General features: G+C 41.3%; 1 protein-coding gene across 1 annotated transcript in view; it reads left to right on the plus strand.

The window, feature by feature from the left end:
- LRRC2 (leucine rich repeat containing 2) overlaps positions 1–26,207 on the plus strand; it is a 351,879-nt gene that overhangs the window by 101,045 nt on the left and 224,627 nt on the right. Inside the window, exon 3 of the mRNA XM_068271441.1 lies at positions 25,405–25,612. Within this exon, the coding sequence (XP_068127542.1) occupies positions 25,405–25,612 (208 nt within the window). The remainder of the gene's footprint in view (positions 1–25,404; positions 25,613–26,207) is intronic.

Consider the following 26,207-nt stretch of genomic DNA (forward strand, 5'->3'; position numbering starts at 1 on the left):
CAACCACTAATAGGAATGACCTGGTTCACTCTGGAAAGAAGGTAAGTATGAATACTGCAAACCCTTTTACCTTTTTTTCCAATTTTTCTGCACAGTATAGACAAATGGAGCATATTTTTAAAAAACACTGGGATGTGTTACAGGGAGATCATATCTTGGGGGATGTTCTGCCCCCAAAACCCTCGTTTGTGTACAGAAAAGCCCCTAACTTAAAGAACCAACTGGCCCCCAGCTGTATCTCACCCCCGATACACTCACGTTTTGTTGGTTGGCAATCAGAAGGTTTTTTTCCTTGTAAGGGTTGTAGATGTTGTAGGGAGGCAAATGGAGTTAAATTGAATAGAGTGGTATCTGGAGTAAATGGATGTTCGTTTAAAATAAAGAACTTTATTACCTGTTCAAGTTCCTTTGTGGTCTATATGATCTGGTGTCCCTGCGGCCTACAATATGTGGGCCGCACCACAAGACCACTAAAGGAACGGATAGGGGAACATATAGTTAATATAAAGAAGGGGTTTGAGTCGCATAGCGTCCCATTGCATTTTAAAAAGGAACATCAGTGCAATCCAAAACTGATGTCTTTCTGTGGTGTAGACAAGCTGGTTCCAGCCTGGAGAGGATGTAATAAAGTACGTGAGATCTCCAAGAAGGAGACTCGTTGGATATACGATCTAGATTCCCTGACCCCTAATGGCCTTAATGTCGATTTAGACATCAATTGTTTTATTAGTAATACATGAGCTGATTATGATACTTGTACATTGCCTAATAGGTTTACTGAATATTGTCTGCGGGGAGGCGATGTTTGGGTTCAATTGTATGTGTATGGGGAGGGTTGTTTGCAGATTGAGATTAGGTACGGTCCTGTATTAGATTAGGAGTCTTCTATATGGGGAGGGTATGGGGAGGGTGGTCCGCACGTTTAGATTAGGTATGGTCCTGTATTAGACTAGGAGTCTTTTTATGTAAGGGTGATAGCTCTGGGAGACGGCCGCTGAAGGTTGTTCGGTTTTATATTAAAGATATTTTTTAGCTTAGCTGTATTCTTTGATTGGAGGTGGAGCTAGGTTTTCCTTATCCCCCTTTCTATATTTTTATATTTATGTTTATTCCTATTTCCTTGCTGATGGGAGAGGGAGGAGCGAGGGTGCGTTTTTAGATGCCAGTCAAACGTACGCCGGCAGCCCCTGATGAGTCATTGTATGACGAAATGCATAGGGCGGAGCTACGGCGTACGTGACTGGTGAGCCGGAGGACGGAACAGGATAGTGTGGCTAACGCGGATCTGAGACGGCGTCTTGCAGAGCGGTTACCCGGGGACCACATCTGTGTTATACGCTAGTTAACCACCTATACTTGTGAGTGCAACACTTTTTATTTATTAAATCAAAGTTGGTTTTACACTATATCAGCGCTCTCTAGTTTCAGTGACTGTTGGTTGGAGGATATCAAACTGAACCTGCTACATGAGCATTAACCCCCTAAGCTGATACACCTACCTCCGGGATATAGGAGGTTATTAGGGTGAGTGCGGGCACGTGGGGGGGTGTCCTGGCACTTGTGAGTGGGCTGAGGTGACGGAATTTAAACACTGGGAGGTGGTGTTGGAATTAACAACAGTGTATGCAGAGTTACGCTATGTTCTTTCCTTTTTTTGCTTTTTACATGCACCTGACGTGAAAGTTTCTGGCTGCAAGGAGTAAAGGCTTCAGCACACGGTGGACTCCAGCGCAGGACTTTTTGGACTGGTTTGGGTTTGTCCCACTTTGGAGGTCATTTAACCCCTATGTAGTTCTTCTAACTGTGAGCGCGGACATTTGAAATTAACCCTGTTTGTATTGTCTATCACAGCAATAGTGTGTACGCGATCCACGTTATTGTGTGGATGTCCTTATAGTCCTAAGCGCAGTTTTATTTGTTTTATATGTTATATAATTTAAGTCAATGCGGCCCCTGGTGCTGTGCGCCATTATTATCCGTTGCGGCGGTAGCATTGCGGCAATTTGCTGCACCGTACCACTGTGAAGGGGCCCAAAAGCAATTTGAAAATGTGCTTACCCTTTAAACTCCACCTTTGGTGACAGTATAGATCAGTTGAACTAGTGGTAAACAAGTCATTTTGTAACTTGCTTTTATGAAAAATCATGTCTCTATCTCAGTCTGTACATGTTCTAAAAAAGGAACAGAACTCTAAAATATCAAATTCCCAAGCATGACATCTATTCTTTTTAGTGCTTTTTACTGCTTAGTAATAGTGATAAATGAACTTCTTGGGGTGTGGTTTGCCAGGTTTACCTGATGGGTGAACTTCTAACATTATTGTTTGCCTGCTGAAGCCACAAATCACAACAAACCGCACAGCAAGTGCGCCCACCATCACTTGTGCCTCCTTGGCATCCCCTTTCCTGGCTCACATGCCTGTTCATTTACCACCTCACAGGGGAGCCAGGCTGACATCACACAGGGCCGGAGGAAGCATATAGAGCTGGATGGGTTGGCTAGGTAAGTAGTGTGAAGCAGAGCAGCCCTCTGATTGGCTGTAGCTCAGCCAATCAGAGAGTGTCTCTCAACACTGCTCATCCAGCCCTTACATCCAGCTCTCTATGCTTCTTCCTCAGCCATGGCATGATAGCAATCTTTCTCCCTGCACTGTAAGTGAATAGGCACACTAGCCAGGGGATGGGGCAGAGAGTAGGCGGCTGGGATGATACAAACATCACGCGGTCCTACAATCAAGCACTCTCAGACATGTGGGTTAGAGAACATGCAAATCCCAATGCAAATCCATTTGCCGAAGCAAAATCTCTACCAAGTATCCTTGTTGCTGCTCTCAGAAAACTGACACACCTAATACACTTTGCCAGCAAGAAAGCTGAGCTATGCTTGTGGCTGTCTCTGGAGATAAAGCCCAAGTAATGCAGTTGAAATTAGTATTTGAAAAATCCCTTGTGATATACAGATCTTTTCTCCATGTGTTCATTGATCTCATTGTCCTCTGGTCTCTGGTTTCCTCAACAACCCAAAACAAACAAATACGTTATTTTTTATTCCCAAAAATAGATAATTTAGACCATTAATAAATAAACCTTTTCTCCTGAGTTTTTTCACAGGAGATGTTTTCACACCTTATCAATTAAAAACATTTAGGCCCCTTTTACAGTAGCAGGTCAAACCTGCATTGCCTTACCCTATTTTGCCGCAAGGGGCCACAAAAGCAATGAAAGTCTATGGAGACTCTCATATTACTGTGGTCCCTTGTGGTGCGCCGTAAGGGTCTGATCTGCCGTAAGGGCAACAGAGTGTTACTGCAAGCATTGTGCTTACCGCACAGTGCTTGGGGTAATGGTAGACTATAGGCGATATACATAGTTTAACAACGGAGCACGGTGCATATGCGCGGACCAACAGCAATATAGAGGGGGAGGGAGGAGGCAGCACTATCCATATGACCTTTATGGCACACTCTGCCGCAGGGTCATATGTTTGTAATGTTTTGCATTGCGGTGGGATGTGGCAGCGGCATTGCATTCCCACCACAATGCAAAAACATCTATGTAAAACTGGCCTCCAATCGAACCTCACTTCAGGTTTGATACTGACCTAAGTAGAGTGAAGGCTCTGGATACTATAGAGAACTCTCGGTCCTCGTCAGTCCCGTTGTTTCTGTGCCGTCCCCAGTTTCAATTGCTAATATTTCTATTGCTAAAAAATAGTGAAATCAAAAAGGCATTTATGATCTATTTCAATTCAATGTATGTTATTTCTTAACCTTTTCACCTCACCCAGCACGAGTATCTACGTCTCTGTATGTACACAAATACAAACAAATATAAACAGATGGTTCTGTTTCTATTTTTAGAACACACTGACTCTATATCTCCATCTTGTGGCCAAAAAGTAAAACCACATCCAAATACCTTATTATACACTTTCCCATAGAAATATGAAATACATGTTAATTATTTTTAAAAACCCTTGGAGGTGAAAGGGTTAACCTAATACCCACAGGAAAGGGGAAAACAAAAATCTGTTACATCATTGAGTCCATATACTGTACTACAGTATACAGGATTCTGCACTATATCCTACCTACCAAGGTAGATTCAAATTATGCTTATCCATCAACTTCTGAACCATTAGTGGCAAGGATCTATAACAATATTGCTGTACTGGTAAAAAGAAAGTCAGAAGGAATAAGCTGTTCTAGTCTGAATCATCTTAGATTTTGGATTTTTTTCTTACTCTGTCAAAGAATAAGTAAGATGTGCCTATTTTCAAGTGACCACAGTGTCAACCTCATTTTGAGATATTCAAAATGACTGACCATATAACAGGACAGTAAAGTTAATCTCATGAGAGTCAATCATGATTTTTATTACTGTAGAAGTAGGTCATGCCAGAATTGCATACCGTTTTTTAAGTATAAAAGGTTATATCCTCATTTCTGAATTTGGAAAATCAGTGCAGTTTGAAAACCAGTTTATTTATCACAGCGTTACTATGGCATTTGCTTTTTTATGTACTATATCTATAAACAAAAGGTTAATTACAGAATTTTGAATTATAAGTCACATCAACTATGTATTGAATTGTTCTACCTGTTTTTATTGTCTACAATACATCAGTCTGACATAAAAATATTGACTTATTTCAACCCACTGAAGGATCATCTGAGCTTAAAGTCAGTCTATGGAGAAAAAACATGTCATATTAATGCACTCACCATAACAGGCCGGTAAATAATGTAAGCTCTTGAAAATAACTGTCAGGAGTGCCTGAGGAAACCGTAAACTTTATGGGAAAATTCTTACTTCCACCCTACCATACACAAACACATGCACACATTTTAATCATGGCAATGGTTCTACCTGTGGGATAACTGGACAGGTGCATTGCATTTTGGGATGTTGGGTTGGCCCCTCTCTCATTATTTTACTGATATAATGAGGCACCATGTCAAATGTAAGGATTTTTGGAGCATTCCTAAATAGGAGACAACTGTAGAATAGCGAAGAAGAAAAAAACACAAAGAGGTCCGGGAGCCCAATCTGGTGCAATATTGTTAGTTGGTATGAGTATGTTGAAAAATAATTGAGTATATACTCACAAAGGCGGGTTGCAACAAGGCAACCACTCTTGTCTGCAGGTGGAGAAATACCGTCCCCACTCGGCCTTTAGTATCCAAGATGGTCGCTTCTCCTTCTAAAAATGGTTCTTTCGTCAAGGAACTCGACTGGACCACCCTCGGTACAAAGTATGTACGAGGGAGTATAATAGGATTACAGGTGGATAGGAGGCTCCCGGTCTGGGTTACGTCATAGTATCAGGATATTAAATAGTAGCTAAACCAATCTCTATAAAGTATGGGATAATTAAATTTTTCCTACCTTATAGATGTTTGGCAGTGTATAAAAGCAAGTAGACGCTTACGGAAAAACAAATGATTTTATTGGTGCACTTAGACAACACGTTTCTCAGCTCTCAGCCGCTTCCTCAGGTCAATACAAGTGCCTGTATGAGGTTAGGAACGAAAATCCGGGCGCCAAAGTTTGCAGCCGACAGAGCGGTAGGCCTGGGTTCAATTCCTGGGCCTGGCCAATGTATGTGAGTTGGCTTTTCAAATCCTACAATTCCCTAAGCAAGCTCATTTTTCTCTTGGGTATATCACAATGGTACATGCTAGGCTGGCTTCAGCATGTAGCATTGTAGTGTGTTCTGTTGGTGGTATAATGGTTAGGATAGCAGCCTACAGAGCGGTAGGCCTGGATTAAATTCCTGGGCCTGGCCAATGTATGTGAGTTGGCTTTTGAAATCCTACAATTCCCTAAGAAAGCTCATTTTTCTCTTGGATATATCACAATGGTACATGCTAGGCTGGCTTCAGCATGTAGCATTGTAGTGTGTTGTGCTGGTGTTATAATGGTTAGGATAGCAGCCTACAGAGTGGTAGGCCTGGGTTCAATTCCTGGGCCTGGCCAATGTATGTGAGTTGGCTTTTGGCATCCTACAAATTCCTAAGCAAGCTCATTTTTCTCTTGGATATATCATAATGGTACATGCTAGGCTGGCTTTAGCATGTAGTGATGGTGGTGGTATAGTGGTGAAGAGAGCTACCTACCGAGCACTAGACCTGTGTTCAATTCCTGGCCAAGACCTGGGTTCAATTCCTGGCCAAGGTATGTAAGCTGGATTTTGAAATTCTACAATTCCCTGGAAGACGAGACCCTCCTCCCTCCGCGAGGAAGGAGTGAGGGTCTCGTCCGGGAGGAGGGAGTGAGGGAGGAAGGGGAAAAAGGACTAAGGGAACAGTCAATAGGGTCTATGGGCTACTATATAGCATAAATAAGGTTCCATTTGCAATTATTTTAAATTTTCCGCCGGAATCCGAAATTCCGCGGAATTTCGCAAAAATCCAGTGGAATTTCATAGCGATGGAATTCAGCTCTGGCGGAATCCGTGAATTCCGGCGGAACGGAATTTGCTCCTTCCGATCATCCCTGTCCACCAATACTGATTACTGATTCTGTGGGTTTTCAATTTCTGAGGAGCCTTTTATTGGTCATTTTTTGCATTCTCTGAATGGCCAAATACTTCTGAGTTGACTCTGCATTCTCTAATTGGTTCAACGCTTCCGAGTTCTGTGATTGGGCTAAAATTACTGAGTTGTGGTAATGTGGTATTTCCGTGGAAATCTGATTTCCAATTTCCGTTTTCCTATTTTCAAGGAGTATTTTTTTGGGTCATTTTTGCATTTTCTGATTGGCCAAATACTTCAAAGTTGACTCTACATTCTCTGATTGGTCCAGTGCTTCTGAGTTCTGTGACTGGGCTAAAATAACAGTAATGCCGTATTTCTGTGGAATTTCGATCGGAAATGCTAATATTGAAATTCCGCGCAATCCGAATGAGCATCCCTACTCCACACTTGCTACTGACTCTGGGTCTTCTGGTATTTGTAGTCCCACACGCACTGTTGGATCCACACATTACTAAAGTTGGTCACCACATCTGTATAAACCTAAAAGTGCTGATTGCTGACACTGTTATACAGCAGGTTCAGCCACTATCTGAGGTAAGATACCGAATAACAGCAAGTGCCGCTCACCAGCTTCACACACACAGGGAACACCATTCTCCCTGCTTGTCTCCCCTTTCTTCTGCTCTGTATTTTACAACTCCAAGCAGTTGGCAGCATACCTCTTACACACTGGATTGTCCCATGGTGGAGGTGCTAGAATCAGTGGGAGCACCATGACAGCTCATTCCTCCACACTTGTCTCTAGACATCTAAGACATTCTGACCATTATTCAATTCACTTTTTCTCGTAAGTTTTCTCCTAGGTGATCATATCTAATCTTCTGTTAATAATAAATGGCTTTTCAGCACTCTGCAATTTAAAAAGTACCAAGTAGGTGAAAAAGTACAGACAAAATTAATTTGAGTATTTTCTTGCTTGCTTCTTGACTTAAAAGGCATTTCATTGATAAAGTGTGAAATATCACGTAGGAGAAAAAGTTAATTGAATAAGGGCCACCATATCTTTTTTTTACACAAGTAAATGTTCCCTGGCAAAGTATGTATACCGTAGTTTAAATGTAACAGAAGACATCACGCATTCACAATGCTCCAGGGAGGCAGACCTTTAAACTTTTTCCTAGGTAGAATCCCTTATATGTTAAGTTTATTCATGAAACCTGAAATGTGATAGCTCCACTTTTAATATTACAAACGAAAATGTGGTATTTGTGTAGAGCTTCTTCTGCTGATTCAATCTACTTAAAAAGTACAAGTAATTCCTCATTTAGCTCTAAAGATCAAACAATAAGGCCTATGTAACACATACCAAGTCTGAGAACTTCAATCTTGAAATGTTAAAGACTTTTGCTGTAGAGTATCAGAAGATTAAAGTAGGGATGAGCAAAAACAGTTTTTCAAAATGCACTACTATCTCATCATGTACAGGGGAACACTGCGGCAGAAGGGGTTAACTTACCTAAGTTGCCACCTCTTGCCAAGGTGCGCATGCTGTTCTTCATGTTTGCCACATTTCCTCCTACATAACCGGAAGTTCGGCGGGCAAGGTGGAGGTGTAGATAGGATGGAGACCAGCTTGTAGCACAGCAGCGAGAGGTGATGACATTGGTAAGTTAATCCTTCTGCTGTAGACCACGCCTCTGAATACACCAGGACTGTTTCACATTTTGCAAAACTGTTATCACTCATCCTTACATTAAATGTAATCTAAAAGTAACATTTTACATATCTGATTAAATTGCATAACATATACTGTATTTCTTTAACCGACTCTATTTGCGAAAATTAATCTTAAACTACTTTTAATTCTTTATTTAGCAATGCTTAATAGAAAATTCCTGCATGCAAAATAATGTAATCAGTTAACTGTAGCTTGGTACCTATAATCTATCAGCGGCGGTAATGGTGCTGCAATGTGACCTACAGACTAAAGAGTACATTCTGGAACCCTCAAGCAGAACATACATTATAGATATTAAATGTTACATTCAACCGATCATGACAATGAATAGACATTTAAGATAGAACAAATGAATGTGAAATGAAGTTCTATTGCCTATGTATATAGATTGCATTGGGGTGACTCATACTAAATAACAATGAATATTCAATGAAGTGATTTTGATTATGATGATGAAGGTAGTGTAGTGTTACAAAAGAATTAAAGATGAAAATAATGAGTGATTAGTGCAGCACTAGAAGATATTCTGCTGCAAAGCAATTGAAAACCTCGATATTCTGTATGCTCTTCTGGAAAATTATACCGATGACCAGAGCATCCGGTTCCATCCAATCCAAAGGATCATAAAACAAGAATTCTACTTGTAATTTTTTTTTCAAATCTTAATTTAACCTCTCTTTTGCAACCCAAATTTAAGCGTAACTATAGGTATGTTATAAGATTATTAAATCATATCTATGACCCTTGTGGGGCTCGCTCCAGTTTATATAGCAGGGATAAGAAACTGTGAGAATTTTGCCCTCTTATAATGATATCATGTATGTCAAAAGGCATATTACAATTCCTTACACTAAGTACAATTTTGACTTCTGGTTTTTGACATCATGGTTAGGAATGGTCAGAAATGCTCATTTCTGATTCCAACAAAATTTCCCTTTTCTGAAAAGTGATTTTCCAATTCCACGGATTTCTGCAAAAAATCCATTTTCCAATTTCCTTTTAGTTACAAAGATATTGAAAAAAAATTATATATATTTTTTTATCAATAAAGTTAGTCAATTGTAAAAATAATATTTAAAAAAATTACCGGAATCCACTATTTTTGGGGTGATGCTCGCTATTATGCGGAAACCAAATTTCCTATTTGTAACTGCGGTAGTAAACTTCTGCATTCTCTGATTGGCCTAATATTTTCAAAATCTTCTGATTGGCCTAAAATTACTGCGGTAATCCAATTTCTGCGGAACAAATCTACATAGTCTAATTGGTCTAAAATTTCTGTGGTAATCTGATTTCTGCAAAAAAATCTGCATTCTCTGATTGGTCCAATGCTTCTGAGTTCTGTGATTGGAGTACATTTTCAAATTGCGATAATACGGTACTTCTGCGGAATTCTGATTTCTGCATGCTGATTTCTGCATAGCAATTTTTGCCATGGAAACTCAGAAATCAGTATTCCGCTGAAATGTTCCCACCATCCCTAACCAGAAGTGTTTTTACATTAATATGCTTCTGTTTTTAGTCAAACAGATCAAAAGTCCTGGTTTCAGAAGTTCCTAAATCCAAATTCCATTGAAGTCAATGGGAAAAATTCTTATGGTTCTTTCCAGTCTCTGGATTGCAATTACAACAATCAAATACACCAAAATAAGAAATGTCAGTGAAACATTGTGCTATTAAAACAAGGAGAAAATGTGTACATGCAGTAAACCCCTCTGCCCCAACTTCATTTTTTAAAATTAATTTCAGTCGGTTTTAAGTCTTAATATTGTCAGTTTATTAAATGGTATTATTTGTGCGTTGTCATGCTCACCCAAAATCCCTTATTTTTACATCATCAGAAAGTGTACAAAAAGTGTTGTTTTATTAGCAGCTGTAAGAAGGATTGTAAGATGGAAGTAGAAATGGAATTGTAAATGAAATGGAGTTTATTTTTTGTATTTTTCACAAGCATCTCTGTGCTTGGGGAAATAACTAAACCTGTGTATGTATTGACCTTTGCCTGTGGTTTTTTGATGCTTCTTGGTTCTCTTTTAGGTCTTTTTTATTTTTGATGTGTTCAATAAACTCTTTTTGAATAATACAAAAAAAAACTAAACCTGTGTGGCGGCTGCCATGTGGCTGTCTGAGTACTGGTTTGTGAGTACATCTCCTCTCGGCGCCAGGCAGCTTGGCGCAGGGCGAGCCGAATGATGGCTCTCCCTGCTGCTGTTAAACTCCCTGGTGGCATTTAAAACTATTCCCCCTCTGTGTTGTTGCAACTCGGAGGGAGATGTAATTCGGGGTCTGGCAACCGCTGGAGCCCCGAATTATCATTTTGTGGGGCCTGCAGCATAGCATTGCTGCTATGACGCCGCTCAACTCCATCGCTCAGCGACGTGCACCAAAATGAACTGCTTCGCTGGTTTGTGCATTGGTCTGAGATGAGACACGTGTAGCTGGGCTTCTGAGACTGGAAGCTGGCTGGATTACATTAGGCTACAGATTAACCACTTCAGCCCTTAGTCGGTTTCACTTTATGCATCCGAGCAATGTTCACCTCCCATTCATTAGCCTAAACTTTATCACTAATTATCACAATGAACTGATCTATACCTTGTTTTTTTCCGCCACCAATTAGGCTTTCTTTGGTGGGTACATTTTGCTAAGAGCCACTTTACTGTAAATGCATTTTAACAGGAAGATGAAGGAACATGTAAATAGTATTTTTTATGTAAATATATGTGCTTTTTTTACATTTAGATGTAGTTTTACTTTTTTCCACAAGATGGCAGCCATGAGTTTGTTTACGTGACGTCACTCTAAGTGTAACATGTACGCTGAGAGGGACATAGGGGGACACAAGAGGCAGAAAAAGCGAGGCTTCCGAGAGCAGCGGTCGCTTTTTCTGCAGGGGAGAGGAATCAATCATTGGGCACCATGTTCCGATTGATTGATTCCTGGGCTAAAGATCCACGGCTGGGAGCGGGCGTGCACACGCGCAATAGGCCGCGGGAGCTCACATAGCCTCCTGGATGCAGCTTCTACGTCCAGGAGGCTTAAATGGTTAATAATGGGCAAGCAACAGGGCTATTATTTAGCTTGAAAGAATTATAGGGGATACAATGCATTTCATGGGGGTTAATATCCTTCACTTCATCATCATGTGATCCCTGATCCTCTGACAAGAGACAACTCAGACTCAGACAACCATGTAACAAGCCAAACACAGTTGTTATGGAGTTGATGAGTATAGATCATCTGTCAAGCCAGGTCTCTGGTTTGAAGTGGATTACATGCTCTGCAGCTGAATTTACATATCTGACCATTGTTATAGCTTAAACAGTATTTTACAACTATTAGGCATGTTCTTTTGTAGACAATCACTGTGTGAAAATTTGCTGTCCCTACCACATTTAAAGATTAGTCAGGCCACAAAGCAGAGGCAGATAGCTTGGAGGTGTTTTCCTAAAAATATTCAAACTTTAGCCCTTTGCTATATTTGTTAAACATACACGGGGAAGAGGAGGAGTGTTAAAGAGGGTGGCAGGTTAGAAACGAAAAAAAAGGTCTATGCTGATTGGTGGGTGGCACAACAAAATGTGTTTATTATTGAAAATAAATATAGAGAAGCTGTATTGAAAGGAATATTGATGCAGCAGTAACAGCACCCTTTCTTTCACTGGAATTTCTCCTGGCTTGTAGCAGCTATGGGAGCTGCCATGTCCCTCCCTTCTTGCTTTCCTTATTTACAGAAATCACAGATGCTATCTTCACATATTCCCTCTAGATAAGCTCTTTGAAGAAATTGTCCTAATTACCCACCTCCCTCTGCTGATGAAAAGGTATTGTTTACTTCTTGCTAATGAGTACAATAAAACAATTACTTAAGTCCATAGCTGCCTGAAATCTCTATGGATAGGCTGGACAGCAGGCCTGCTAAACTAGGCTATTTAAAGCTTAAATGCTTAACTTTAAATGTAAAAGAAGAGGTAATATGGAAGTTTATTTTAATAATGAGACATATTGTTGGCATGTACAAGATACAGAGGCGCCAAAAGAATAAAAGGTAATTAAATGAACTTAAAAAACCAACTGGTTAAACAGAGGAGGCAGCGGTGGTCTTACCCCCTCCAAACAGACACAGGCAAGGACTGCGATTCAGACAGTCAACAAGGCAAGTCAGAGGCGCCGAGCTCGCTGATATAATACAGATGCTGTGACTCCTACTGTATTTTGCCTGAGGAAGCGGGATGTATGGCCCGTGAAACGCGTTGCATTGTTTTTTGGAGTTCCGAATAAATTGTTGACTGTCTGAATCGCAGTCCTTGCCTGTGTCTGTTTGGAGGGGGTAAGACCACCGCTGCCTCCTCTGTTTAACCAGTTGGTTTTTTAAGTTCATTTAATTACCTTTTATTCTTTTGGCGCCTCTGTATCTTGTACACTACATTGAGTCCACCCTGGGTGGAGGGTTGTTACCCTATCTTCCTGTCTACAGAGAGCGACTTTTTATTCCTGAGTGGGGTCAGGATTGTTCTCCCCACCTGCCTATACAGTGGTTGCCTATTGCTAACCCTGGTTTGTGAGTATAATTTGAACTTCTCATTTATTTTGTTGTCCCCAAGACGAATTACACTATTGGGGCTCTTGGTGTCCCTCTGCTTTATATTGTTGGCATGCATTTTTCATGTGCTATTAAGATACCCTGAGTGCTAAATATGGTGCTTGGTTCACTTTAAGGAAGAAGTGGTTTTGTATCACTTTGTAAATATTTGATCTGTCATACATATATACAAAGACTCAATAGCATCCTGCAATTAATTGGTTTCTTTTTCCAGAGGGGTGTGGAGAGCATCTGAAAGGCAGGCCTAGTTTACTCTGCTACAAGTCATGTGGTCCACATTGGCAGTGGAGGGGACAGCATAGTTAGAGGGAACCTTAATCTTGACAGGGTTGATGGTCCTGCCATAATTCCAGAGGGAGGAGCCATGCTTTCCTTTTTTTATGAAAACACAAAAGATCTAGTCTGTAGTAATGTTTATCTTAGGTTAAAAAAACATAGCTCTGTTGTGTATTGTTAGTAAGCACACGCTGTGTTAATCTTTAAGAGGATCTGTAGTGGTAATAACATATTGAATAAAATTGCTTATTTTTACAATAATTATTTATAGCTTATTTAGTCAGTGTTTGCACATTGTCAAACATTTTCTCTACCTGATTTACATTCTGAAATGTATCACTGGTGGGGGCCTCTTTAACTCTGCAAGGTTATCTGTACAGAACGTTCATTTACTGAGATTTCTATGCACAGAGAGATATATTGCTTGCTTGGCAGTTGGAAAAAAAAACAGTTATTTCCCATGATGCACTGACATGCACAGACAGCAAACTCAGGACCATGGTCATGGCATCACACTGTGGGAGGAGTTTTACTACAATATAAGCCACACAGACCCCCTCCCCCGTTGATCTATTTGAAAAAAAGGTGTTTGGGATGAGGTTCAACCCTGGGTTAAAGTTCCTATTTATATTCATCCATAATCCACACATGAGAGGCAGCTGCAAGGCTGCCAACAATCAGTTAATGTTGAATGAAGATCACTTTTATGCGTTAATGTATGTCCATAATTAGATGCTAAGTTAATGCAAAAGGTGTTTTATTGCTGCTAATTGTTTTTAAATCACACAATAAAATGAAATTCACAAATGGTTTAAAAAAAAATAATTAGATGAAACAGGTGTTAAATACATTTTAACAATCATACAGGTAGAGTTGGGCCGAACCTCCGATTTTAGGTTCGCGAACCCTGTTCGCGAACTTCCGCGAAAGGTTCGGTTCGCGAAAAAGTTCGCGAACCGCCATAGACTTCAATGGGGAGTCGAACTTTCAAAGTTTTAAAAAATTCTATCAACTGGAAAAATGATAGAAAACATGTTTCAAAAGCTCTAATACCTGGAGCCACACCTAATTGAGTGAAATACACATCACTGCTGGAGGACCCACCCACCCTCCTCCAAGCAAGGTCCTTTATACCATTTGCCTACCTACACTAATTAGTTATGGGACAGCTGCTACACACTCTGCTAGGGAGATTTTAATTCCTCCCACCTCCACTTCTAGCTGTTCCCTCCTCCCGGAGGGAGGAGGGTCTCTTCTGCCAGGGAATTATACTATTTTAAAAACCAGTATACATCATACCATAGCTGGTGCATCATACCATAGCTGGGAATACATACATGAGTATACATCATACCATAGCTGGGAATCGAACCCAGATCTCACTGTGTGGTGGACACGTCACCCTAAGCACTGTACCACTACAGAAGTAAGTGAAGCTAGCCTAAAATTTAACATTTATGCTCAATGCAATAGAACCATTAGGTTGCTTAAAGGAGAACTGTAGTGAGAGGTATATGGAGGCTGCCATATTGATTTCCTTTTAAGCTATACCAGTTGCCTGGCAGCCCTGCTGATCTATTTGGCTGCAGTAGTGTGCATCACACCAGAAACAAGCATACAGCTAATCTTGTCAGATCTTACAAAAATGTCAAACACCAGATCATACCATAGCTGGGAATCAAACCCAGATCTCACTGTGTGGTGGACACGTCACCCTAAGCACTGTACCACTACAGAAGTAAGTGAAGCTAGCCTAAAATTTAACATTTATGCTCAATGCAATAGAACCATTAGGTTGCTTAAAGGAGAACTGTAGTGAGAGGTATATGGAGGCTGCCATATTGATTTCCTTTTAAGCTATACCAGTTGCCTGGCAGCCCTGCTGATCTATTTGGCTGCAGTAGTGTGAATCACACCAGAAACAAGTATGCAGCTAATCTTGTCAGATCTTACAAAAATGTCAAACACCAGATCATACCATAGCTGGGAATCGAACCCAGATCTCACTGTGTGGTGGGCACATCACCCTAAGCACTGTACCACTACAGAAGTAAGTGAAGCCAGCCTAAAATTTAACATTTATGCTCAATGCAATAGAACCATTAGGTTGCTTAACCTCCTTAGCGGTAACCCCGTGTGTGACACGGGGTAAGCCGCCGGAGGGTGCCGCTCAGGCCCTGCTGGGCCGATTTACATAAATTTTTTTTTGCTGGACGCAGCTAGCACTTTGCTAGCTGCGCCAGCACCCCGATCGCCGCCGCCGTGCGCCCGATTGCCGCTATCCGGTGCGGCGCGCGCCCCCCCCCCCAGACCCCTGCGCTGCCTGGCCAATCAGTGCCAGGCAGCGCCAAGGGGTGGATCGGGTCTCCCAATGACGTCATTCCGCCCCGTCGCCATGGCGACGGGGGAAGCCCTCCAGGAAATCCCATTCTTTGAACGGGATTTCCTGATCGCCTATCGCCGGAGGCGATCGGCGGGGCTGGGGGGATGCCGCTGAGCAGCGGCTATCATGTAGCGAGCCCTCGGCTCACTACATGATTTAAAAAAAAAAAATAAAAAAAAAACTGCTGCGCTGCCCCCTGGCGGTATTTTTCATACCGCCAAGGGGGTTAAAGGAGAACTGAAGTGAGAGGTATATGGAGGCTGCCATATTGATTTCCTTTTAAGCTATACCAGTTGCCTGGCAGCCCTGCTGATCTATTTGGCTGAAGTAGTGTGAATCACACCAGAAACAAGCATGCAGCTAATTTTTCCTTTTAAAATAATACCAGTTGCCTGAATTGCCTGCTGATCCTGTGTCTCTAATACTTTTAGCCACAGCCCCTGAACAAGCATGCAGATCAGGTGCGCTGACTGAAGTCAGACTGGATTAGCTGCATGCTTGTTTCAGGGTGTGATTCAGCCACTATTGCAGTCGCAAAGATCAGCTGGACTGCCAGGCAACTGGTATTGTTTACAGGAAACAGCCATATCACTCTCAGTTAAGGTTCCCTTTAAAGGAGAACTGTAGTGAAAGGTATACGGAGGCTACCATATTGATTTCCTTTTAAGCAATACCAGTTACCTGGCTATCCTGCAGATCCTCTGCCTCCAATACTTTTAGCCCTAGACCCTGAACAAGCATGCAGCAGATCTGGTGTTTGACATTTTTGTAAGATCTGACAAGATTAGCTGCATGCTTGTTTCTGGTGTGATTCACACTACTGCAGCCAAATAGATCAGCAGGGCTGCCAGGCAACTGGTATAGCTTAAAAGGAAATCAATATGGCAGCCTCCATATACCTCTCACTACAGTTCTCCTTTAAGCAACCTAATGGTTCTATTGCATTGAGCATAAATGTTAAATTTTAGGCTAGCTTCACTTACTTCTGTAGTGGTACAGTGCTTAGGGTGACGTGTCCACCACACAGTGAGATCTGGGTTCGATTCCCAGCTATGGTATGATGTATACTCATGTATGTATTCCCAGCTATGGTATGATATACCAGCTATGGTATGATGTATACTGGTTTTTAAAATAGTATAATTCCCTGGCAGAAGAGACCCTCCTCCCTCCGGTAGGAGGGAGAAGGGAATAGGTAGAAGGGTAGAAAGGGAGGAGGGAGGAAGTAAAATCTCCCTAGCAGAGTGTGTAGCAGCTGTCCCATAACTAATTAGTGTAGGCAGACAACTGAGTCAAATGGTATAAAGGACCTAGCTTGAAAGGAGGGTGGGCGGGTTCTCTAGCACTGAAAGCAGTGTGTTTGACAATAACATGTCTGCTGACAGTGAAATGGAGGCTAAAAATTTTGCTCAATACAGCATTATGGGGCGAATCGAACTTCCGCAAAAGTTCGCCTGATGCAGGCGAACGCGAACCCCCAAAGTTCGCCTGGAACCGTTCGGCCCAACTCTACATACAGGCGCACACACACACACACACACACACACACACACACACACACACACACACACACACACACACACACACACACACACACACACTGTATACACACATGCACACATACGCTAGTGTTGCAACTTTGTGAATAAATATGCAGATGTAATAGTAATCAGTAATGTTCACTTGTGCAAGATAAATAAACGTGGTTCAGTTCATATTTAATGATAAATAATTATTTAAAAAGACATAGATAACAGAAAAGTTCTATAATTTAGTGACTTAAGTGATAGGATTTATTCTGATCAATGTATAGCACTGACAGCTATTTCCAGGTAAAATTGCTATTTTCTGGTTCTACTACATTTTCAACTAATAATTTTCTCTGACAAGTCAGACAGGCTTATATAATTATCTTTGCAGTTACATATCAAGTGCAGCATGTCATAACACTGAATGTAAATAGGAAAAGATAATATTGGTCTTAGGACTACAATAATGTAGACAGTTTTACCTTTAAAGGAACACTATCAATTAAAACAACTTTTTGTTAATACTCTATATTAGGGTACAAATTACCACTAGTGCTAGAGGCACTTCATTTACTCATCCAATTTTCTCTCCCTCTCTCCTTGCTTAAAAATCATCCTTCATTCCTCACACAGCTAACAAATATACTTTACTGTGTCACAGGATTGAGTGATTACTGTTCTCATTAGGTGATGTTCATAGAAAAGTCTCCTTCTCCTCTCACACCTTGCCCGTCAGAGCATTCAGCTCTGCCTTAGCTGGCTGCTGGGTCCCTCATATGTATTGTGAATTGTATTGCTTTACCTTGCCTTGCTCGCTTGGATGTTCGCAGCACCCGCAGGGTACAGTGAAGTCCTTCCAATCCTGATAGCTTGGACACTACCATGTTGGTGACTGGTAGTATTCCTACTAGTTCTGTTCCTGTGGACGTAACTATAGATGCGGCTGCTATTAGTTATGCTCCTTCCTGTTTGTCTTGCCTGTGCCTGTGTGGATGCTTGCTATTGCTGGGGCAGTGATTAGATTGGCAAGCATTCCTTCTGTCTGTCTGTTGTCTGTCCTTGGCTACTCAGTGGGATGAACATCAGATGCTCAGTGCTGCGGTCACGCTGAGCAACCATTGTGTCTGGTTTATTGATAGTATTCCTTTAAGTTTTCAATAAGTCATTATTCCTTTTAGGGCAATACTGGAAGAGCAAATTTAAAAATAGGTACTATTTTCAGTGAGAATCCATACTGATTACTGAATAGAGCTTAACTATTTTTACTTCCGATATGAAGACACAGAACTAACCTAGCATAACAAGATCAGTTGGCCAATGATTAACCAGATAAGGTCATATGACCATGTCTTACTTAACTTCTCCACGATTACCTCTATCGGGGAATTCATACAGGAGAAATCCAGCGTCTTCTCTGCTGACAGATTATTATTATTATTTAGTATTTATATTTATATAGAGCTAACATCTTCCACAGTGCTTTGCAGAGTATATAATCTTGTTCCTAACTATCTCTCAGAGGATCTCACAATCTAATCCCTACCCTAGTCATGTGTCTATTGTAGTCTAGGGCCAATTTTAGGGGGAAGTCCATTAACATATCTGTATGTTTTTGGGATGTGGGAGGAAACCGGAATGCCCAGAGGAAACCTGCACACACATGGGGACAACATATAATCTCTGTAGATAGAGCCCCAGCTGGGATTTCGAACTGGGGACCCAGTGCTGCAAGGTGAAAGGTCTCTCCACTAAGCCACTGTGCTGCCCAGATAGCAATTCCTAAAAAGAATAAGTCTTGCACTAGCTTTCAACTCAATGTCCATGTTAATACACAGTTTACAATCATTGATTTCTAGAAAATACTTGCAGTATAGAGAGGCCTTAAAGATTACATATGGTAGAAAGTATAACATTATTCAAGATACCCAGTTTTATGTTACTTATCCTGGCTTCAGCATCAGAAACACTTCCTATATCTACAGTATATATTGCTATATATTGGTATGTAGCCCAGCCCCCAGTGATGTTTAGCCTAGGCTATTTAGTTTTGCAGCCTCCTCTTTCTAGTGCATTCTGGAAGACCAGAATATATAGTATACAACCATTCCACGGTAATGCACCTGCCGGCAAAAAATAAGTTATCACCTGTGATCAATTTAAGATGGTAAACCAGGGAAATGAAAGGGCAGACATTTACTAAATAATATATGGATAAATATTGCAAAATATAAGCAATCTTAATCATTAAGTTACATTCTGTGAAGTTCTTCTTTAAAGGATGCCAGATGTAAAATTAATAACAGAAAGGGGGGGGGCATATAATCTTACCTGTACTGATGCCTGTTCGTTGCTCCCCCATCCTCCTTTCTGCCCCCCCCCCCCCTGCATCATAGCTAAAAGCCCCCGAGACCGACTTCCGGGTCACTGGAGTCAGGCTTTACTGCGCAAGCCAGGTTTTCCTGCATCCTACAGTGTGCGTCCATGGGCGGGAGCACTCAGAGCATGTGTATGACGTCACTACATCATGTGCATGATGTCATACGCATGCGCATTACACTCCCGGCCATGGGTGCACACTGTAGAAAGCACAAAGCCTGGCCAGCACCTGCGCAGTAAGGCCCGGCTCCGGGGGGCTCTTAGGCATAATGCAGGGGGCAAGAAGGAGAAGGGGGGAGCGACAGGCATCAGGACAGGTAATAGTATATGCCTGCTCCCCCCGTTTCTGTTACTAATTTCACATCTGGTATTCTTTAAGTGATGACAGCTAGAATTCCTTGTAAAGTTAATAGAGCAGCATAACAATTACGCAATTGACATTTTTAAAAACATGATGGTATTATATCAGTTTATATATTCCTCTCATTTCTAATTCCTCTTTATAGTATCTTCTGCATACTTGTGAACCCAAAGCATAATTAGGTTAACCAATGATAATCATAATATTACCACAATGTGACTCATTTATCAAGTGCAACAAAACTGTTTTCCCCCAGGGCTACAAGGGCAACAGAATACTTGTTTTTTAACGCATGAGACCGGGTGTTCATTCTGGCCCACTTTACACTAGTTTTCTCCACATTTGTCTTGATAAGCAGGCTTCAGTGAGTAGAGAAACCGACGTACTCAAAGTCAATGGTTTTAATTTAATTACCTTTACTCCTGAGTCATCTCACGCAAGATTGTCTTTCATCTACTAGTGTTTTTTCAGGACATTTCAAAAACTTTAAAGTATGTAAAAAAATCAATTTCACACTTAAAGAGGAACTGTAACCAATGATTGAACTTCATCCCAATCAGTAGCTGATACCCCCTTTCCCATGAGAAATCTTTACCTTTTCTCAAATAGATCATCAGGACAGTCTGTGTGGCTAATATTTTGGTGAAAACCCCCACCCCTCCCACTCCACAGTGTGATGCCATGACCATGGTCATGGCAGTTTCCTTTCTGTGAATCTTGTTGCATTGTGGGAAATAACATCTGTTTCCGACTGCCAAGCAACCAGTCTTTCCCTCTGTGCATATGTATATCAATAAAAAAATAACTTTAGCCTATCACATTGTTAGTGGGTGTTGTTATGGATTCTGGAAGTTGGTGTTGTCTAGTTTTTTTCATGTTTGCCAGTAGTAAATATGATGTTGGGCAGGCTCATTGTGGATCAAACAACCTGAACAAATTACATGGCGAATATAAATCATTTCTTGATCTTGCTTGTATTTTTTAAGTTCTCACTTTGCAATGTATTTATCCCCCCCCCTTTCGCTAAAGTTCCTCTTTAACTACTTTAAGACTGCCTCATGGCAATGGGCGTGACCGCAGCGGGAGCCCCAGGACCACCTAACGCCAATTGGCGTCAGGTCCTGGAGCCGGCTACTGAAGGAGATCGCGTGCAGGGTGCATGCGCATCTCCTTCTCAGGGGGTGGAGCTCTGCCCCCTCTTCAGTCTCCGATCGCCATCTATTTACACAGTACAGCGCTGCAATCCGCAGCAAGGCTGTACTAGGGACAGCCATGTGATACGGGTGTGCCCCTGGGGGACAAGAGATCAATCGGCTCTCATAGGCAGAAGCCTATGACAGCCGATCGCGTGATTGGCCAGCTGGGGGGAGGGAGGGGATTTCTAAAAAAAACAAAACCCCAGAAACAGTAAAAAAATTTACAAAAACACTAACATAAATAAAAAATAAACACAATGGGGGCGATCAGACCCCACAAACAGAGAGCTCTCGTGTGCTGTGTTGTGCGGCCCTGCAGCTTGGCCTTAAAGCTGCAGTACCCAATTATAAGAAAAAACAGCCTGGTCTTTAGGGGGGTTTACCACTGTTGTCCTCAAGTGGTTAAGTATGGGGTGGGGGTAAAAAAAAAAAGTATTTTATTGTTAAAAAGTAAAAAAAGAGAAAATACAGGCGAAATGTTAATTGAATCAAGATAAGCCTCAGTGTTGTTTTTGGTGATTGTCTAAACAACAGTCACATTATAGTATTTCATGCGTGACAATCAAAAACAATAGATTATTAGATCCTATACAAAATACCAACAGTTTCTTCTTATCAGTAGTGATGCTTATTTGGGATTTCCGATATATGGAAATAAGATTTCTACCAAAATACCGCATTATTGCAACTCGGAAGTTGCAAAGTCAACTCAGAAGTATTTGGCCAATCAGAGAAAGCAAAAAATGACCAAAAAAAGACTCACCAGAAATGTAAAACGGAAATCGGAAATTCATGGAATTAGTAATTGGCAAATTTAAGTTTATGCTAAAGCTCTTTAAAACAGAATTACAGCACCACTAAGCCTGGTAAAAAAGGTTGTTAAAAGCTTGAAACGGAAACAAAACCTTGCTTTCACTTTCTGACACAGGAGACCTGGGTTCAAATCTCGGCTCTGCCTGTTCAGTAAGCCAGCACCTATTTCAGTAAGGAGTTTCTTGGGCAAGTCTCCTTAACACTGCTACTGCCTACTGAGTGTGCTCTAGTGGCTTCCTCGCAAGTGCTTTGAGTCCGACAGGAGAAAGACGCTATACAAATACTGCCATTATTATTATTAATATTATTGGAGTCTGATTTCATTAATGGGAACTGTTAGTAACTCTTGTTTATAAAATCCTTTCTCTGTTTCTCAATTTCACGAGATTTCACATTAATATACCAGGGAGAGAAATGATGCTCCTGTTCATAAGTAAACAAAAAAGTATTGTTATCTGCATGAGTGATTGTGACAGTAGAATCATTTTCCCTGAGGTTCCCAGTTCCCTCCTATATTAAAGCTGGAGAAACACAGAAATGCAAACAGATGCAGCTAGTATTATATTAGGTAGCCCAAAGTAGTTGGGCGCTTGGGTTGGAGTCCTCATACCTGTAGGCGACTGCACTTGTGCTTGTAAACACACCTTAAAGAGGAACTGCAGTGAAAATAACATAATGAATAAAATTGATTATTTTATACATCGGAGTTTGTCCATTGTAAAATATTTCCTCTCCCAGAAATGTATCACTGGTGGTGACATCTTTAGTTCTGCCAGGTGATCTGTATGGAATGTTTGTTACTGAGAGTTCTACGTACAGAAGGAGATATTGCTTGCTTGGCAGTTGGAAATAGCTGTTATTCCCCACAATGCCACAAGGATCACAGACAAAAAGATGTCAGGACCTTGGTCATGACATCACACAATATCAGCCATACCATCCGGGGGGGATGATCTATTTAAAAAAAGGTAAAGATTTCTCATGAGAATGGGGGTATCAGCTACTGATTGAGATGAAGTTCAATCCTTGGTTAGAGATGGCCCGAACCTCCGATTTTAGGTTCATGAAACCGGTTCGCGAACCTACCGCGTAAGTTCGGTTCGCATGAACTTTCGCGAACCGCAATAGAGTTCAATGGAGAGGCAAACTTGGAAATTTAGAAAAAATTATGGTGGCCAGAAAAATGATGGAAACATTAGTTGAAATAGTTACACTACAATCTACAATCTATGTTACAGCAAAGCCCTAATGACACTTTCTCTTAAGGGGCTATGGCGGCCATAGCCCCTTAAGAGAAAGTGTCATTAGGGTCTTGCTGTAACATAGATTGTAGTGTAACTATTTCAACTAATGTACACTTCTTAAACTTGAAGATTGTACACAAATGTAAGCAGACTGCAGAATGGCGCAGCAGAAGTGTGCTGGGCCCATAACCCAGAGGTTGATGGATCAAAACTAACCTCTGCTAGGCATGATTTCATTTTTGCACCTCGCTTTATCGCATGGGCAAAAACGGTTTCCATAGCCCTGTAAGAGAAAGTGTAATAAGGTCCCTGCCGTAACATAGATATTATGGTAGCTAAGACTACTCCTGGTCCTTTCTTGTAGTTGAAGAGATGAGTGAACTGTGACACCACACTTAAAAAAACAAAAACAAAAAAAAACAGCAAACAGAGAAGCGTCCCCATATTGGAGCATTGGATTTGGTAAAGTCTTATGCCAATGTGCTGTAAAAGACACAAGTAAGCTTTAGGTTATCAGGAATGGTTGCATGGCCACCTAGCTTTTCATCCTTCCCAGGCCAGCTAGGCTGACTTTAGCCTGTAGTGTTAGTGGAATAGTGATGAGCATAGCTGCCCTCCAAGCAGTTGACCTGGGTTAGATTCCTGGCCAATGTATGTGAGTTGGCTTTTGACATCCTACAAATCCCTAAGCAAGCTCATTTTTCTCTTGGATATATCACAATGGTACATGCTAGGCTGGCTTCAGCATGTAGCATTGTAGTGTGTTGTGTTGGTGGTATAATGGTTAGGATAGCAGCCTACCAAATGGTAGGCCAGGGTTCAATTCCTGGCCAATGTATGTGAGTTGGTTTTTGGCATCCTACAAATCCCTAAGCAAGCTCATTTTTCTCTTGGATATATCACAATGGTACATGCTAGGCTGGCTTCAGCATGTAGCATTGTAGTGTGTTGTGTTGGTGGTATAATGGTTAGGATAGCAGCCTACCAAGTGGTAGGCCTAGGTTCGATTCCTGGCCAATGTATGTGAGTTAATAAAGCAGAGGGACACCAAGAGCCCCAATAGTGTAATTCGTCTTGGGGACAACAAAATAAATGAGAAGTTAAAATTATACTTACAAACCAGGGTTACCAATAGGCAACCACTGTATAGGCAGGTGGGGAGAACAATTCTGACCCCACTCAGGAATAAAAAGTCGCTCTCTGTAGACAGGAAAATAGGGAAACAACCCTCCACCCAGGGTGGACTCAATGTAGTGTACAAGATACAGAGGTGCCAAAAGAATAAAAGGTAATTAAATGAACTTAAAAAACCAACTGGTTAAACAGTGGAGGCAGCGGTGGTCTTACCCCCTCCAAACAGACACAGGCAAGGACTGCGATTCAGACAGTCAACAATTTATTCGGAACTCCAAAAAACAATGCAGCGCGTTTCACGGGCCATACATCCCGCTTCCTCAGGCAAAATACAGTAGGAGTCACAGCATCTGTATTATATCAGTGAGCTCGGCACCTCTGTGAGTATGTGAGTTGGCTTTTGACATCCTACAAATCCCTAAGCAAGCTCATTTTTCTCTTGGATATATCATAATGGTACATGCTAGGCTGGCTTTAGCATGTAGTGTTGGTGGTGGTATAGTGGTGAGGAGAGCTGCCTACCAAGCACTAGACCTGGGTTTTATTCCCGGCCAATGTATGTGAGCTGGCTTTTGAAATCCTACAATTCCCTGGAAGACAAGACCCTCCTCCTCTGGAGGAGGGGAAGGAGGGAGAGAGGGAGCTGTTGTGGGGTGCAATATAAGGAATAACAATCACCAGGAGCAAGCTAACAAGCCTAACTAAGCTCTCCCTAGCAGAGTCTGTCCGCAGCTGTCCCTTAACTAATTACTGTAGGCAGACGAGTGAGTAAAATGGCTGGAAAACCTCACCTTTTATAAGGGGGGTGGGGCTGCAGGAGTGAGTGTAGTCTGATTGGTGACAATGTGCCTGCTGACTGTGATGTAGAGGGTCAAAGTTGACCTTAATGGAGCATTATGGGGGTGAACCAAACTTCCGGGAAAGTTCCGCCCAAAGTTCGCCTGAAACCGTTCGCCGCCGAACTGTTTGGGCCATCTCTATCCTTGGTTAATGTTCCTCTATTATTTGGGTTCAGCTTTACTTTGCATTGCCTTGATGGCATTTTTTAGGGCCAAAGAAATGTAGAATAGCTATGATCAGCTATGATTTCAAATACATATTTTTATTGTAGGTTATATCAGGCTGTAATTCTATTTTAAGGTAGGGCTAATGCTTCAGAGGAAAATGTTCAAACAAATGTATTAGATTTTTATTTGGACTGTATGGATTGCAGGAAGCGAGATGAAATAAAATATGGATAGCATATTGTGCAACAAATCTTCTGTCTTTGCAGGATAAAACAGGAATGGAGTTTTATTCTGGAATGCAGGAACAAAGGGATACCTCAGTCTGTATATTTAAAGAATGGTTTTGTAGACACGAAACCCGAAAGCTTGGATAAATATGAAAGATTTTCTTCTCAAGCCAAGAAGACTCCTTGTATTAAAGAGGAACCTGAAGCAGATAAATTTGTTTTTAACCTTTATGGCGAGAGCTGGGAGGTAAGCTACACAATTTCCATTAGCTGCTGTTGTTGGACGTTCACAGGAACGGTAACAGATATATTTACATTTACATTTTATTATGCGGCTTGTACAGAACAATTCCTTGATTTAAATGTGTGCAGTTTTATTAGCATAATAATATAACTGCTAAATGTACCGGAACAAATTTTATTTCTTTTAGCTTGCTACACTTTATAGAGAATCAATGAGATAATTTCATACACATAGTACATGTGAATGTAATCCGATTAATGTAGTGTAGATAAGCTTATTGATGTAAGTGCCATTAAAGTATTTGGTTTACATTTATATATGTGTATGTTTACCTGTTAGATTTGCAGTGCTAAATACGTCTATAATAAAGCTCATTTACCTAATTTACCAGTCTGACCCCCCGCTGTTGCCTACTCCTAAAGACAACCCCCCCCCCCCCCCCCACCCCCAGTCTAAAGCTATCCACTGATATTTTCGCCCAACTATTAACCAATAATATTTGTAATTTTCATACTGGTTGTCCACCAGTATCCGCAATTTTATTGGGTGTCTCTATATTACCTATATTACCGTTAATAGCTGCTATTTGCAGCTATTA

This window comes from Hyperolius riggenbachi, chromosome 1, assembly GCF_040937935.1.
Source record: "Hyperolius riggenbachi isolate aHypRig1 chromosome 1, aHypRig1.pri, whole genome shotgun sequence".
In the NCBI taxonomy this organism is placed as follows: domain Eukaryota; kingdom Metazoa; phylum Chordata; class Amphibia; order Anura; family Hyperoliidae; genus Hyperolius; species Hyperolius riggenbachi.